The sequence below is a fragment of the Anser cygnoides genome, chromosome Z (genome assembly GCF_040182565.1).
Source record: "Anser cygnoides isolate HZ-2024a breed goose chromosome Z, Taihu_goose_T2T_genome, whole genome shotgun sequence".
In the NCBI taxonomy this organism is placed as follows: Eukaryota; Metazoa; Chordata; class Aves; order Anseriformes; family Anatidae; genus Anser; species Anser cygnoides.
In genome coordinates, this window is record NC_089912.1 from 82,342,765 (window position 1) to 82,358,780 (window position 16,016).

At 40.1% G+C, this 16,016-nt stretch overlaps 1 protein-coding gene across 5 annotated transcripts in view; it reads left to right on the forward strand.

The window, feature by feature from the left end:
• The window catches only part of SMARCA2 (SWI/SNF related, matrix associated, actin dependent regulator of chromatin, subfamily a, member 2), a 124,568-nt gene that overhangs the window by 4,297 nt on the left and 104,255 nt on the right, over positions 1–16,016 (forward strand). For all 5 annotated transcript variants that reach the window (XM_066988778.1, XM_066988779.1, XM_048050955.2 and 2 more), the window contains exons 2-3: positions 4,991–5,251; positions 13,130–13,253. In XM_066988778.1, coding sequence (XP_066844879.1) covers positions 5,027–5,251; positions 13,130–13,253 — 349 coding nt within the window. In that variant the 5' untranslated portion in view covers positions 4,991–5,026. The remainder of the gene's footprint in view (positions 1–4,990; positions 5,252–13,129; positions 13,254–16,016) is intronic.

The window sequence follows — 16,016 nt, forward strand, 5'->3', positions numbered from 1 at the left end:
AGGTTTTTATCTCTGACCTAAGTATCTGGATAAGCAATTAAGTTGCAGTATTTCTGATTCTGTGGTTTGTTGTTCAGACTGTGAGTTCCCTTCCAGAAGATTTTGAAGTTACAGTGAAGTTAATGCACCTGAGTATGCAAAGGCAGAATCTCTCAGCAGTTAGTGTGTTTTACTTCTCTTGTGTGAGCTGAGTAACTCTAGTTTACGTTAGTAGAAGATTTAACTCTTCTCTGTTACTGATTTTACATTGTTACATGTACACCTACCGTTTACTGATAGAAGCATTGATGAAATGACTGTGGTTAAATCCTGATAAATGTTACTCCAGTGTCCTGTGAGGTTGTAAAACACTGAGTTGTTTCTAAAGATTGTAAATTATTTGTTTTAATTATAATGAATTACTGTCATTATTTATCAGTTATTAAACTCAACATCTTCATTTGATTATGGTTAGCAGAGTAGGCAAACACTGAACCATTAGCAGTATCATTTCATGTTTTGTACGGTAGTTTAATAAAGATAACTCCAAGTTATTCTGTACTGTATCTCAAATTCACAGTGAATGTTTTCTAAACACCTTCTGTTGGAGATATCACGGGAGAAGAGGACTGTAATTATTTTTCTGTGGAGTTCTGGGGAGTGCTTTGCAGTGTGCGTGTGGCTGTTGCTTGGGTCCACGTTGCCTTTTCATCAGATATAAGTGGTGCAGTTTCCTTGCTTTCAACTACCAATCCAAGGCAGGGGACCTGGTAGAAAACACCCTGGCTGAAATTCAGTTTAGGGTGACTTAGTCATGGAAGGCAGAAGTCATACTGAATGGTGAGGAGAAACAACTAGAAGAATTATAAATACTTGCTGCTCCATCTGTTCCTAGACTCAGTGTGACTGCTCTGTGCCAAAGCAGTCTATAATCTCTGGATCTCTTTGGGTGTCCAGCTGGTCTTGAATTCCTAAGTAGTGCTGGTGGTTAGTTGCCCAGTGTGGTTTTGTTTTGTATCTACCAACATTGCGTACTTTTCCTCATGTGTCGGAAATCCATGCCTTTGTTACCTTTGGGTTTGTATCAGGTTTATGTCAAAATGCATATAATGTGCTTGGATACTGCGTTCTGAAACACTGAGCTGATGTATGACATAGCTGTATTTACAAAACCTTCTAGGTATACCTGAAGTGATAGTGCAGAAGCATATGTGATTAGCTAGTATTCCCTCACAGCATTCTCAGATTCTTTGTCATACAGATACTTTCTGTGCTGAACAATTTGATGTAGAAATAGTTGAGCAGACGTCCCAGGTCTTCCTCTTAAGTTCTTAGTGCAGTGGCTCCTGTATTTCCATTTGGCTGAAGTTGACAATGATACACTTTTGCTTTTCTGTCTCAACTCAACCAGATTGGGAGTTTGAGAAACAATTAGTACGTAATGCATATGAGAATCTGGACCAACAGCCACATCGTTTGGGACAAGGAGAGGAAAATTTGTGGTCTTGGTGTTTGATTTTTTTTTTCCTTTTTCATTCATTTTATTAAAATCCTCACAATCTATTAGAAGCATTTGCTTTTTTTTTTTTTCATTTTTTTTTCCTTTGTAACTTTCACAGGAGCTACTCATTTAAAAAAACAAAAAGGGGGGGGGTGTTAACTCTGGCTTTGCCAGAGTGTTGGTATCATCTTGCTTATTTCAATAAAGGCCCCAGAATTTACACAAAGTAATACTTATGTTATCTGGATAGAGCCTGTCCACTGCATCTGTTGTCTCTTTCTAGTTTTTAGCTGTTACTTTAATGAGACTTTTATTAGGGCCTAGAAGAATGAGGTATCTCGTTTTTATTGAGTTTTAATGAAAATGGGGTGCATTTTTTTAAAATACAATCTCAATCTTAGTAAATATAAACTAAGCTATTTTTGAAATATGATAAATCATAAAAGTGTTCAAAGCATAACTGCTAAAAAGATCTTTAGTTGGGAAGGCTACATATAATGTATTCTTGTTTATGTTAATGGCTGTTTTTTTTGTTGTTGTTTATTTGTTCGTTTTCAATTTTGTGGACTACTCTTGCCAGAGAAAACCACTTTGTCTCTTTATATCCATGGGTGTCCTTTGACAGGATTTATTACTTGCATTCAGGTGACAGTTTACAATATTTTATGTTCTCATGATATAGATCTTATAAATTACTTTTTTTTTGTCTGTAGAATTATGTTCTTTGACATACAAAAATCTCTGAATGCAAATCCTGGGAATATTCACAGTGATCTAAGATTGAGTTAGTTTATGTGCTCTTAAACATTTGAAAAAAAAAAAAAAAAAAAAGGAACTTGATCTGGAGTGAGGAGTGCAGGGTTACTCTCTGGTAATCACTGTTTTTCATAGGTTGGGCACTTGCTGGTCCATTAAAAATAATTGTAACAATTCCAAATTTGCTTGCCAGAAATGTTTAATGTATATGTAAATTACATTGTAACTAGTAGGGCTAAGATTGGGGCCAGTTATTTTTTATGAGAATGGCAAGTTAAGTTTGAAATAAAGGTAAACAGAAGTGAATATTTTGATACTCATTTTAATGTAGAGGTGTCAGTGAAGAGTTTTGTGAAATATTATATTTTGGGATAGTAGTTTTGTAGTTGATTAAGTAGTGGTTCTGTATACATTTTTCTGGATAATGGTGTTGGTGCTAGGTTCTGCCGTGTTGAATAGGCTGAATTTTGCTTATAACTTGCAGAGGGACTCAGCCATGACAGTGTCAGTATTAGGTTTTGCAGCGTAACAACAGATTTGTATAAAAACGCTTTGTTTTGTGGAAATGTCTGTTTTCCTCCATAAAACTAAGCTGTAGGCCTCTTAGAAGAAGCTATGGCAAGGTGTATGCAGTTGTGAACATTTGATAATGCAATTCCTTCTGTGGTAACATTGTGGAAATGTGAGAGACTAATTAGTGACTCTGGTGTTTTGTTGTTATCATTTGTTTTGAACAGAGAAGCTTCATATGTATCACCTTGTTTTACCTTGCAAGTAAATAGGATCCCAAGGTAGCTTATTTCAGGTGAGAGTAACTTATTTTAAATGAGTTAAGCAGCCATTGTTCTAATTACCTTGAATTAGGACGGAGTAGTAGCTAATAAAACATAACAAAAGGGAACTTACAAGCAAAAGCTATTAAGTCATTTTTAAGCTGAAAGAATGTGTAGATAATTGGGGGTAAATAAGTAAAAATGCTCTTGATGTAGTAGTATTTCATCTTCTCTGCTGTTTCTGGAAAATAAAGATTCTTGCTTGTAAAAGAAAAGAAGATGAATTCTGTAAACTTTGAATTCCCTAACTGCCAACATTAAGCACCAATCCTCTGCTCCTCTCCTCTCCTATTTCTGTGATGTCTTGCAGATGGGCCTCCTTTCTGCTTTGTTGGGAACATCTAGGAGGGTACTTTGCTTGTCTTCAGTGCCTGTTTCTTAATTTGACTTCCTTGAACTTGGGTGTTTGCAGTGTTACAGTGTGGGTTTATAAGAGCAGTGTCATGACAGGGTTACACCACTTACTCCTGTTAGAAAGTAATTACTGCTAACCATGGATAGCGGATAAAATCAGATGTGGAAGTTGGAACAATCTTCTGTGATAAATGCTGTTAGGAGAGAATAGGGGTCAGCGAGCCTCATAATGTGCTGTCAAAATATTGCAAATTACAGTGCTTTTTAAAAAGATTAATTTTTTCACTATATTGGATTTATTATTATGATACAGGTAACCTTATTATAAACCTGTATCCAAAGTAAATTAAGCGAGCAGGCTAGGCCCATATAATGGTTAGCGGTTGCTGAAAGTGGTGATCCTACCTGCTGCTCAGTGCTGGCACTGAATTTAATATGTCCTTTCAGAAAGTCAGTTTGGTAACCTAAGTCATTAATTTTTTATTTTTATTTTTTATATAGAGTTACTTAACCACTCAAATAATGAGGTCACTCTATGATCAAACACATGAAAATGGGGCAGCTGGGAGTGGGGAATACCAAGAAACTTAACCGATCTTGTTGGCAGCAACTGACTATCAATTTAAAAAAAAAAAAAAGTCAGCTGTGTCACTGTTACAGTACTCTGACATTAGTAGACTAAAAGTTCTCAATATTAGACATTGATAGAAGTTCTCAGAAAGCTGAAGGATATTTCAAGCATTTAGCCTGCATCATTTTTTTCTGTTAAGAACACAGTAATAGAAAATAGCAACGGTTGTTTTTCCAGCCTGTAAAAGCCTGCCATTTGTTCTCTGAGCCCTTACTGTTTTATAAGCCACTTGAGCTGCATTCTCTTGGCTTGTGACATCAGCAGAACCCCTCAAGTGAATTATAACTGTGTTCAGGCCAAAGTAATTGTCTTTTCTGTTGTCTGTTTTATTTGATACTATGATTGCATACAGAGATAAGCAGTCCTAAATTAATATCTAATATATTAATATCTAATATCTAATTAATATCTAACTAAATAAAAGAAGTCAGAAGATAGTGTTAATAATACTTTTAATACTTGTTTTGCTGTATTCCCGTGAATTTTATAAGAATTTTGTTGCAGTCATATACGTTGAGTTTAGTGAAACATTTTTGAACACACGTGCGTTAATAGAGATGCACAGCTGTCTTCTCTGTCTTTAGTAGTACTGTTCTTGACCACATGTTATATAATTTGATGAAAGCAAGTCTGTTGAACTACACTTTTCTCTGGTAGATATTTCCGATAGCCTACCAGCTTCTTTATTCTGTGAGTAACATATAAATATGCAGAAATTGACTGAACAGTCAGGATTTTTCTGCTTTTGGGGCGCTTTTTGAAGGGTGATCAGAGTAATGTGCCATGTTAAGGATGATTTAAGCATTTTCTTCTGATGACAGCTTGTGTGTGTGTGTGCATGTGTGTGGTGATTGCCCGTAGAATTTCTTTATTACATCTTCAATGCACCTACCTAATGTCACATAGAAATTCTCTTTTCGTTTGTTTTGTTATTAGAGCTATTCTGCTAATTGAAAAGGAGACAGAAAATAGATGTCCACGCCTACAGACCCTGGCGCCATGCCTCATCCTGGTCCTTCCCCTGGACCAGGACCTTCACCTGGACCGATTCTAGGACCTAGCCCAGGACCAGGGCCTTCTCCTGGCTCAGTTCACAGCATGATGGGGCCAAGTCCCGGTCCACCCAGTGTCTCACATCCAATGCCAGCAATGGGACCTACTGATTATCCACAGGAAGGCATGCACCAAATGCATAAGGTAATAGTTCATTACAAGTGAACCTTTTTTTTCTAAGAGTTCTTTCCACTGAATAAAAAAAATACTTCTACTACATTTAGACCTGCATAACTGCTATTACACTTCACTTGTAAAACTGCCCCTACGCTCTTAATTCTGTCTTTATCACTAAAGGTGATGCATATTCTAGATTAAATACAGCTTGTTTGTTCTTAGTAGACTGTTTTGAACTACAGACTGAGTGGTTTGCAAGTTTTCATTTTTAAACTGTGTGCTTTTCATTAGGTTAGACCTGACTGGAGAAAAAGAAATGGAATTACAGTATTAAAACCTTATAGCAGATCATTCTAACCAACTTTTTCTTTATTTTTCTTTATTATCTTTTGAAGCATGTTGCTTCTATGTTACATTTTTCTGGGATTTTTGTTTTCCATGAAATTGATTTTTAAACTTTTGTTTTAATACTTTTAACTCTTAAGGGGCTTGTACTGACAAATTTGTTTAGTATTCTGTTTATGAAAAACTTTGTTTTCAAATTATACTACATTATGTTACATCCATCTTAGTAATGAATTTAAAACTGTGTAACGGACAGCACGAATAGTTGGATATAAGTGGTTGTCATATACTTAAAATTACGTGTGTGCTTAGGCTATCATTAATATCTTTTGCTTTGAGGACATTATTTGCTTGTCTGTAATTTCCTTTTTGAGACCAGTCTCTTACCTACTTCCATTTTTGTTTGGTTGTGAACCAAAGCTTAAGAAATAACAATAATTTCAATTTCACTTATGTTGTTCTCTCAAAAATATGAAGTAACAGCTTAAAAAGCCAAGGTTCTAAAGACATTTTGGTTACTATTGTAGATGCTGTGCAGCGTTGTTATAAGCTGTGGTGGGTTGACCTTGGCTGGCTGCCAGGTGGCCACCAAGCTGCTCTATCACTCACCCTCCTCAGTAAGACAAGGCAGGAGGGGGCAGAAGACACAGTGAGAAAGCTCATGGATTGAGCAAAGGACAGGGAGATTGCTGAGCAAATACTGTCACAGGCAAAACAGATGCAACTCAAGATTAATGGAAGTTATTGCCAATTGATAATAAAGTAGAGCAGGGAAAACTGGGGAAAAAAAATGAAAAAAACTAAAACTACCTTCCTTCCACCCCTCCATTCATCCAGGGGTCAACTTCAATCTCAGCTCTGCTTTCTCGCCCTGTGAGTAGTGCAGGGGGCTGATGAGTGAGGCGGGGGTTGAGGTTGGTCCATAGCACTTTGCCTGTGCCACTCCTTAATCCTCACTCTCTTCCCCTACTCCAGCATGGGGCACCTACCACAGGAATACAGTCCTCCCACAGGCTGCAGCTCTTCAGGAACTGCTCCCACATGGTTCTGTACCACGGGGTCCATCCCCCAGGAGCAAACTGCTCCAGCACGGGTCCCCCATGGGCGGCAGCTCCCCCCAGACCCCCTGCTCCTGCGTGGACTCCTCTCCATGGGCTTCAGCTCCGGCCCGGAGCCTGCTCCAGCAGGGACTCTCCGTGGGCCGCAGCCTTCTCCAGGCCACATCCACCTGCTCCATGGGGGGCTCCTCCACGGGCTGCAGCGTGGAGATCTGCTCCGTGTGGGACCCATGGGCTGCAGGGGGGACAGCCTGCTCCACCAGGGGCCTCTCCACAGGCCGCAGGGGAACTGCTGCTGCGTGCCTGGAGCACCTCCTGCCCTCCTGCTTCACTGAGCTGGGGGGCTGCAGGGCTGCTTCTCTCATTTTTGCTCAATTCTCTTTCTCACTGATTTTCTGCAGTGAGCCTTTCTCAAATATCTTATCACAGAAATGCAACCAATGTCACTCAGTGGCTTAGCTCTGGCTGGGTTCCTCTTGGAGTCGGCTGGGTCTGGCTCTGATCTGACATAGGGCAGCTGCTGGGCTCTGCTGACAGAGGCTACCACTGCAGCCCCCCTGCTGCCAAAAACCTTGCGATGTAAACCCAATGTATAAGCACATAAAAAAGAAATTCAAATAAAAACTAAAAATGTTTATCATAAACATATTTTAATTTTCCTCATGAATTGGCAGCTTCTTGTTGTCATTTTCACATATGGATCAGTTTCAGTTGTTAGAACAGTGTCCAGACATCAGGGACATGGCACTACTGTCTTTGCATGAAGAACTGTATTGTTAAAATTTCTAATAGCTCAAAGACAGATGATGTGAAGGAGGCCATGATCCAACTCAGCATTTGTACTGAAGTATTAAAATTGTAATCTGTGAGAGTTCAATACCTTCAGTAACTAAAAGTTTTGCATGTGAATCTTGAAGTGTGTAATTTAGCTGTTAGCCAGATTTGTTATCTTCAGTTGGCATTTCTTTATTTGTGAGGTCATTTGCAATCCAAGATGCTAGTACTCTGGTGAGTGCTCCAAACACCATAGGCAGCCAGGGTTTACATCCTTCAATCTTCTCAGCTTTCTTTTTTTAGAGAATGCATACCTGTAGAAAAAAAGGCCAACACTAGGAATTTTGCAGTAGAACAGTTTAATACTCCACACATTATGTCTTCAGCTGCTATATCCTGTTTCACCCTGTATGTTCTTCAGATGTCTAATGCTATATCAGCATTAGAAACAAATGAACTAAGTCCTTTCAGAGACTTTAGGAGCATATTACAAGTTCTGTGAACCAGTATAGAAGTTCTCCCAGGGAGGTAGCCCACTGAAATGTTTTGAAATAGGTACCATGTCTGTGAAGAGTCCAGATAGCTAATTCAGAGGTGATCAGTCAGTATACTTATAGTAGAACTACTTTCCTTTTTCTATACCTTTATTCTGATAATGGGGCAAAGGCTGTAATTTCAAAAGCCTTTATTTAAGTAGTGAAGTTTAAACAGCCTTGCTGTCTCCTAGTTTGCCACTTTTAAAGTTCCACCATGCCTGTTGGGAGTGTGTGGGGGGGGTGAGGTGGGAGGTGAGTGAGACTGTACTAAAGAATGGGTCTGTTGAACTGATCCAGCTGGAGAAAAAAAAAAAGTTTTTTTTTTCTTATTTAATTTTTCAGTCTAAATCGGTTTTCTGTCCTGTTTTCCTGTACGACTACAGAAACAGTCTATTACAACAACTAAGGGAGAGGCTGGGGAAGGGTCTGTTTAAGGAATGCTGTGAAAGTGTTCCTCCAGACCATTTTGTATATGTTACTTGAATGATATTCCATGCAGTTAAAGTAACTGATCAGCCACCTGCATGTTCCAGTTTGAACAAGTAAACTTTTTCTTTCTTCTTAGTGTTATTTAAAGCAGTTTGGCTTCTATGTAATGATGTAACATAGCATTTTTGTTCTTTTGTTTTCCTTTTTTTTTTTTTTTTTCCAAAAGAGTCTAGTAAAAGTGGGAGAGCATGCAAAAAGTGTCCCTGTTACGCAATTGCTTGTGGGATGTACATCCCATATATGCAACGGTATTGTGGTTCCCACTTCTAAATTTAACAGATTAAGTGGTAAAGCACCTTAATTCTATGTTAGATGTTTGACTAGTTTACAGAGCATAGCATGATGCATAAAAATGAAAAGAAATTAAAGTGTGGAAAAGTAGGTAGATATAGAAATGATTGATATAAACAGATATTAATACATCATAATTCCTAAAGTTCATTTACTTAACTGCTGTTAATATGAAAGATAAAGACTGTATATTCATATAATAATCCAAAAAACCTTCCACAGGAAAATTTACTATTGATTTACATAATTCAGTTTTGATGGAAACAATAAATTGGGTATTTTTCTTACTACTTCCTTAAGTAACCTTTAGACTACCAATGATGTTGCCAAGGAAATCATTACAGGCCTAGGGGGAACTGCCGCCCGTGGGGGACCCGTGCTGGAGCAGTTTGCTCCTGAGGGATGGACACCGTGGTACGGAGCCGTGTGGGAGCAGTTCCTGAAGAGCTGCTGCCTGTGGGCAGCCCCCGCAGGATAGGTTTGGGAAGGACGGCATCCCGTGGGGGGGACCCCGCGTGGAGCAGGGGCACAGAGTGACCGTGAGGGAGTGGCAGAGACAAAGCATTAGGGACTAACACTAGCCCCCATTCCGCTGCACTCACTGCTCGTGGGTGGACATAGAAGAGGGTGGGTGGTGGAGGGGGGAGGGGAAGTTTTTTTAAGTTTGCTTTTAGTTCTCACTGCTGTAGTCTATTATCAATAGGCAATAAACTACAAATCTTCCTATGCTGATTCAGTTTTGCCCATAATGGTAATTGGTGAGTGATCTCCCTGTCTTTATCTCAGTCCATAAGCCTTTTTTCATCATATTTGCTCCTCCTGCTTTGTTGAGGAATGGGAGTGAGAGGGTGGAATGGTAAAGCTTAGCTGTCTATCTCTGTGAAACCATCATATCCACATACAGGCTTTTCTGGAGGCAGAAGATAGGGATAGATGATTTTAGTGTTCCCTGTATTATTTTTGTTGTATGGTCTACATTAGTGAAAAAAGAATGTATTGTTTTTGAACTTGAAAAAATTAATAGAGACTTTGTGTGAGATGGTATTCTGGTGATTTATATTGGATTAACAGAACTATTGGTTAAATCCCTACTGCGAGGGTAACTCCAGTCAGACTGCCTGTCTATCACTGATGTGGCTGTGTGGTTAGGTGACAACACGTTGCTATTTGGTCTATGTAATTTTTGTTGTTAGTGTAGAGGATGCGTGGTCTAGAAGAAATCTATTTTGATTCTTAATCTTAGTCTCTGATTTCAAGGCCAATGTTTTATTTGTTTGTTTAAAAAGGAGATAGGAAAAAAAAAGAAAAAAGACACCATAATATGCAGTTTACTGGAAATAGGTCAAATTGTGATGTAACACTCTTTGTGAGAAGACCTTACTGAATGAAGAGTAAAAGCAGTGTAGGTAAAATATTCCATTTATTTTAGTCAATATGTAAAGTCTGCAAGTTTCCCAGCTTTGCCAGCCATGTAAGTACGAGCTTGCGTGTAGCTGAGATTTAGGACAAGGACAATAATAGTAATATGTACTCAAAGTTGAATATGTCTCAGCTTCCTATTTCCCATCTGTTGTGTCATATTAAAAGAAAAATAGAACACACCGATGTGACAGTAGTGCTGTATTGCTGGTACAGGTTACATTTTTCATGCCAACAATGTCTTTGTGGAAGACATCTCTAATTTATACAGGACAGAAGAATTCACAGAAATTGCTTTGTGTGGGGGATGTTTTCTGTGATTTTTAACCTGTTACATAGGTTTAAAGTTATCATCTAACTTTGTAACTTTATAGTGATTCAAAAAGGTTGTGAAAAATAACCATTTTTTAAGTTATGTAGTCCTTGTCTACTTAGTTTTAGAGTTGTCTTTTTTTTCCCATAGACAGTGGAGGTGCTTTTTGATTAAAAATATTTTTGAAAGCATAAGTCTCTTTGCATTTAATCATTGATCATTGAAACTAGTTTTGCCTTGAAAGAAATTTGTGCCATCTTAGCTTTTTTAGCTTTGCAATTAAAAACAGATTAGTCAGTTCTATTTTTCCTTATCTGTTTCTAATGAATTTCACTTTTCGTTTTTTACATTATAATTTCTGCAAATACACAGAAGCAAACCCCATTTTTGCTATACTTATGCTCCCTTCTGTTAGACTAGAAACATTTCAGTTTGCCAGTTGTTATTTATTTATTTTGAAACACATATTTTACAAAAACTGTTATTTTCATCAACTCTTCCCACAGAAGTACTCCTCCAATTGACGTTTCTGTGCCTATCCTTCCATTCCTTTTCTTTTTGTTAAATGCTCTTTTTGAAAGGACAGCTGTAGGCATGTATTTGTCTTCCTTTTCACTGCTGCTCTTCATTAATGCTAGTCCCATTTCCCACCTCCTGTGTACTAGTACTTCTGATGCTCTGGATGTGTGTGCCATGTCCCATCTTAGGTCCTTTCAAAGCTGCCAACATCAACAGAGGCTTCACTGTTGCTGTCCATTAGTGCAGTGCAGTGACACCCATCCCTGCTGTCACACCACAGAGTATACAGCGACAGCCCTTTGTTCTAGAAAACAGATTCAATTTTGTGCACAGTCTCTTACTCCTCTTGGAGGCCCTGAAGATTTAGACCTGGGCATATGCCCCGATAAAATAGGAATGGGTCTGGTTTTACAGGTGTTTTGGTTTGTGTAGTACTCAGCTCCTGCGGGCAAAATGTGAACTGAGCATTCTTGTCAGCGTTAGTTGTCTATAAATAGCTGAGAAGGGACAGAGAGAGCTCTTCATGCTCAGAAAATGCCATTGGGTTTTACTTGGTCAGCACACTGAACCTATTTTTAATGTGTCTATTAAGCTATCTCCACATTCCTACTCCACATCCCAAGTTCATGTAATCAGAAATAGCCTATCAGATAAAAGATTTTCCACAAACGTTTTTGCGATGTCATAAACAATTTGTTGAAACAAAAATCCATTTTACTTCCCCTTTTTTTGGTAAGTTTTCTCTTTTTTTATCCTTAGTTTCTGGCAAGGAAAATGATGGTGAAATACTTCAATAGTGCTGACTAACCAAAAAAACCCCCTTTATTTAAAGATAATTTCAATCAAACAAAATTATTTCAATGGAAAATGGAAAAAATATGTGAAGGATTTACAAATAAAAGTTAGAGGTTTTCTCCTTTTTCTGTATAAAAGGATGATGCGTCTTTAATTCTTCTGAATTCACTCATGTGTAACAGATTTATCGAAGAGAAGAAATATTACAGTGTTTTTCTGTAACTTCTATAGTGTTTTTTTTTTTCTGTGACTTCTATAACTTCTCTGTAGCTTCTTATGCTTTTTTTACAACCTGTATTTTCCATTGGAATATTTTTTCCTACCTCCTTAAAAAAAAAAGGCTTCATCAGTATATGGGCATACATTCAGAGAAAATAGGCTGCAAGGTCTATGTTTATAGTAGGGCTTGCAAGAACAGTATTTAGTGTGTGTACAAGTATGTGTTAGAGAGGCATAGTTCCGTATTTCTGTATAGAGAAGGTAAGTGATGCCACCTTTTTCCTTCCTAATACAAAGCTGTGCAGACACTCTTAAGGCAGTGGTTAATAAGCATTAGAGATCTGGTATAATTTTTGCTTTCAGGAGAACTTTTTTAGTTTTCTTAAGAGACATCTTTTCCTGCTTACGTTACTTTTCCTGTGTTTTCATATTCGGAGTTTTGAGGTTTCTATTAGGGAGCAATTTCCAGTGCCCTGCATGCCTTCTGCATATTTTTCTGACCCCAGGCTGTCTTCTCTTCACTGTCTGAGAAGGGCTTTTGGTCCTGTTTTGCATTCCAAGTACCATGGGAACTGTAGTTCTTGAGGAGTGAATGAGGTGACAGTGACTGTAGGAAGCACAAGTATTCCAGTAGAACTATGTCTTCCCTTCCTTGACTGCCTTAACCTCTTTGTAGGCAAAAATAGGGAACCTCCTGCAATGGTGTATCTTCATGTTTGAAGAGAAACAGTGTTTGGGGCATTCCAGTAGAGACTGAAAGGGCAAAGTTTGGGCTAAAAATAGCTCAGGCCAAGCCACAGGCTGTACTTTAATAAGTTGGTGTGTGTTACACAGCTTTGTAATATGAGACCAATACAGCTCATGTGCTTGTATGTAGATGGTTTGCCTCCCTGGCTTTGCCAAACAGTTCATAAGGAAACAAAAAAACTTGTCAAGAAAGAAACAAAGGGGACAAGCACTCCAGTGGTGCTCTGTGCTTCCTGAAATGTGTGATTCCAGGGGTAAAGGTTCCCATAGTATTTATTTTGAATGTCAGATAAGACAAGTTTGTACTTTGTATTTATTTAGATATTAAGTTAAATTCCTTTAGATTTTTATAGTGGATTTATACACTATCTCTGTTTAAATACTTTTTTTTTCTCCACAGTCCATTGATGGCTTGCATGAAAAAGGAATGGTTGAAGATGTTCATTGTGGCTCCATGAAGAGTATGCGACCTCCTCACCCTGGGATGGGTCCACCTCAGAGTCCAATGGACCAGCATAGCCAAGGTTTATACATACTGTGCATGCTCTTAGGTTTTGGGGCCCCATTATGCCACAAAGAGTCAGTAGTTCTGTGGAACATATTTCTAATTATTTCCATTCAGCTTTGTTTAGAAAAACGAAGCTCATATCAGAGGGGAAGGTGAATAACATACCAAGGTGAATAACATCCTGTCTGTAGTGCTCATCAGTCATCTACTTGAAAAAAACAGATATTTTTGTAACATTCAACTCAGTGATCTGTGATTGAAACCCTAATGCGTAATGCATCATTTGACCCCCTATCTAGGACCATGAACACTAGAAAGTATTGTTCTTCCATTACACCTCACAGTATTGGTTAAATGAAAAATTACTTCTGCAGTTAGGTATTCTCCATCAGCTAAAACTTTTCCATTGAACTCAGGGGGATGGAAGATGATTTGAGAGCAACATTTTACCTGACTGCATTTACCTGGCTCCGTTTTAGGGCCATTTCTCTTTAATGTTTTCATAAATGACTTGGATGTGGGACTTGAAGGTATACTGAATAAATTTGAGGATGACGCTAAATTGGGAGGAGCTATTGACTCCCTTGAGGGTAGAGGGGCCTTGCAGAGAGAGCTTGACAAAGCTCGAAGAGAGCTGGACAGTCACCAGTTGTATGAAACTTAACAAGAACAAATACCAGATTCTGCACCTAGGTAGGGTTAACCTCGTCTATACATACAGATGGGGAAGAGAGGCTGGAGAGGAGCCTTGTGTAAAGGATCTGGGGGTTTTGTTCAGCTAGCTGATGACCGTGAGTCAACAGCATGCCCTGGCAGCCAGGAGGGCCAGCTGTAGCTGCAGTGCATCAGGTACAGCACTGCTAGCTGTTTAACGGAAGGGAAGCCCTGGATATGGGGAAAGCAGACTTCAGGCTGCTCAGGGAACTAGTCAGCAAGGTCCTCTGGGAAACTGCTTTTGAAGGCATTGGCGTCCATCAGTGCTGGTCAATCTTTAAGCACTGCCTCCTAAAAGCACAGGATCAGGCAATTCCAAAATATCGGAAGTCAGGCAGGCGGGGCAGAAGGCCGGCCTGGCTGACCAGGGATCTTCTACTGGAGCTTAGGTGAAAAAAGAAAGTGTACAGCTGCTGGAAGGAGGGTCAGACGACATGGAAGGAATACAGGGATGGTGTTTGTGTTTGTAGGGAGAAAATTTGTATGGCCAAAGCCCAACTAGAGTTGAAGCTGGCCATGTCTGTGGGAGACAATAAAAAAGGGTTTTTTAGATATGTGAACAGAAAAAGGAGAACCAAAGAAAACATAGGTCCGCTACTTGATGGGGAAGGTCTCCTCACAGACAATGACATAGGCAAAGCAGAGACATTTAATGCCTTCTTCGCCTCTGTCTTCAACACTGATGATGGGCTTCAGGACCCAGGGTGCCCTGAGCTGGAGGACCATGACAGTGGGAATGACAAACTCCCAATTGACCCCGAATGTGTGTGGGATTTGCTGCTCCACCTGGATCCGTACAAGTCCATGGGTCCGGATGGAATTCGTCCCAGGGTGCTTAAAGAGCTGGCTGAAGTCATCGTGGGACCTCTCTCAACTATTTTTCAACTGTCTTGGGAGTCCAGAGAGGTCCCAGTAGACTGGAAGCTGGCAAATGTTGTGCCAATTTTCAAGAAGGGTAAGAAAGAAGACCCTAGAAATTACAGGCCTGTCAGTCTCACGTCAGTGCCTGGTAAAATTATGGAGAAGATGATCCTTGAAGTTACTGAAGCGCACCTGGGGGACAACGCAGTCATTGGTCCCAGCCAACATGGGTTCATGAGGGGTAGGTCCTGCCTAACAAATTTGATTTCCTTTTGCGATAAGATCACCCATCTAGTTGATCAAGGGAAACCAGCTGATGTGATCTTTTTGGACTTCAGCAAAGCTTTTGACACAGTTTCCCACAGGATCCTACTGGACAAAATGTCCAGCGTACAGCTAAACAAAAACATCATACAATGGGTGAGCAATTGGCTGACGGGCAGGGCTCAAAGGGTTGTGGTAAATGGGGCCGCATCTGGCTGGCGGATGGTCACTAGTGGGGTCCCTCAAGGCTCCATTTTAGGGCCAGTCCTCTTCAATGTTTTTATAAAGGATTTGGATGTAGGACTAGAAGGTGTTTTGAGCAAATTTGCTGATGACACCAAACTTGGAGGAGTTGTGGACTCGGATGAGCATGGAAAGGCCTTGCAGAGAGACCTGGACAGATTGGAGAGCTGGGCGATCACCAACCACATGAAGTTTAACAAAAGCAAGTGCCAGGTCCTGCACCTGGGACGGGGCAACCCTGGCTATACGTACAGACTGGGCGACGAGACACTGGAGAGCAGCCCCGCAGAGAGGGATCTGGGGGTTGTGGTTGACAGCAAGTTGAATATGAGCCAGCAGTGTGCCCTGGCGGCCAGGAGGGCCAGCCGTATCCTGGGGTGCATCAAGCATGGCATTGCTAGTCGGTCGAGGGAAGAGATTGTCCCGCTCTACTCTGCGCTGGTGCGGCCTCACCTCGAGTACTGTGTGCAGTTCTGGGCACCACAGTACAAAAAGGACATTAAACTGTTGGAGAGCCTCCAGAGGTGGGTGGCGAAGATGGTGAGGAGCCTAGAGGGGAAGACATACGAGGAGTGGCTGAGGTCACTGGGCCTGTTCAGCCTGGAAAAGAGGAGGCTGAGGGGGGACCTCATCGCAGTCTACAACTTCCTCGCAAGGGGGAGTGGAGAGGCAGGTGACCTACTCTCCATTATCACCA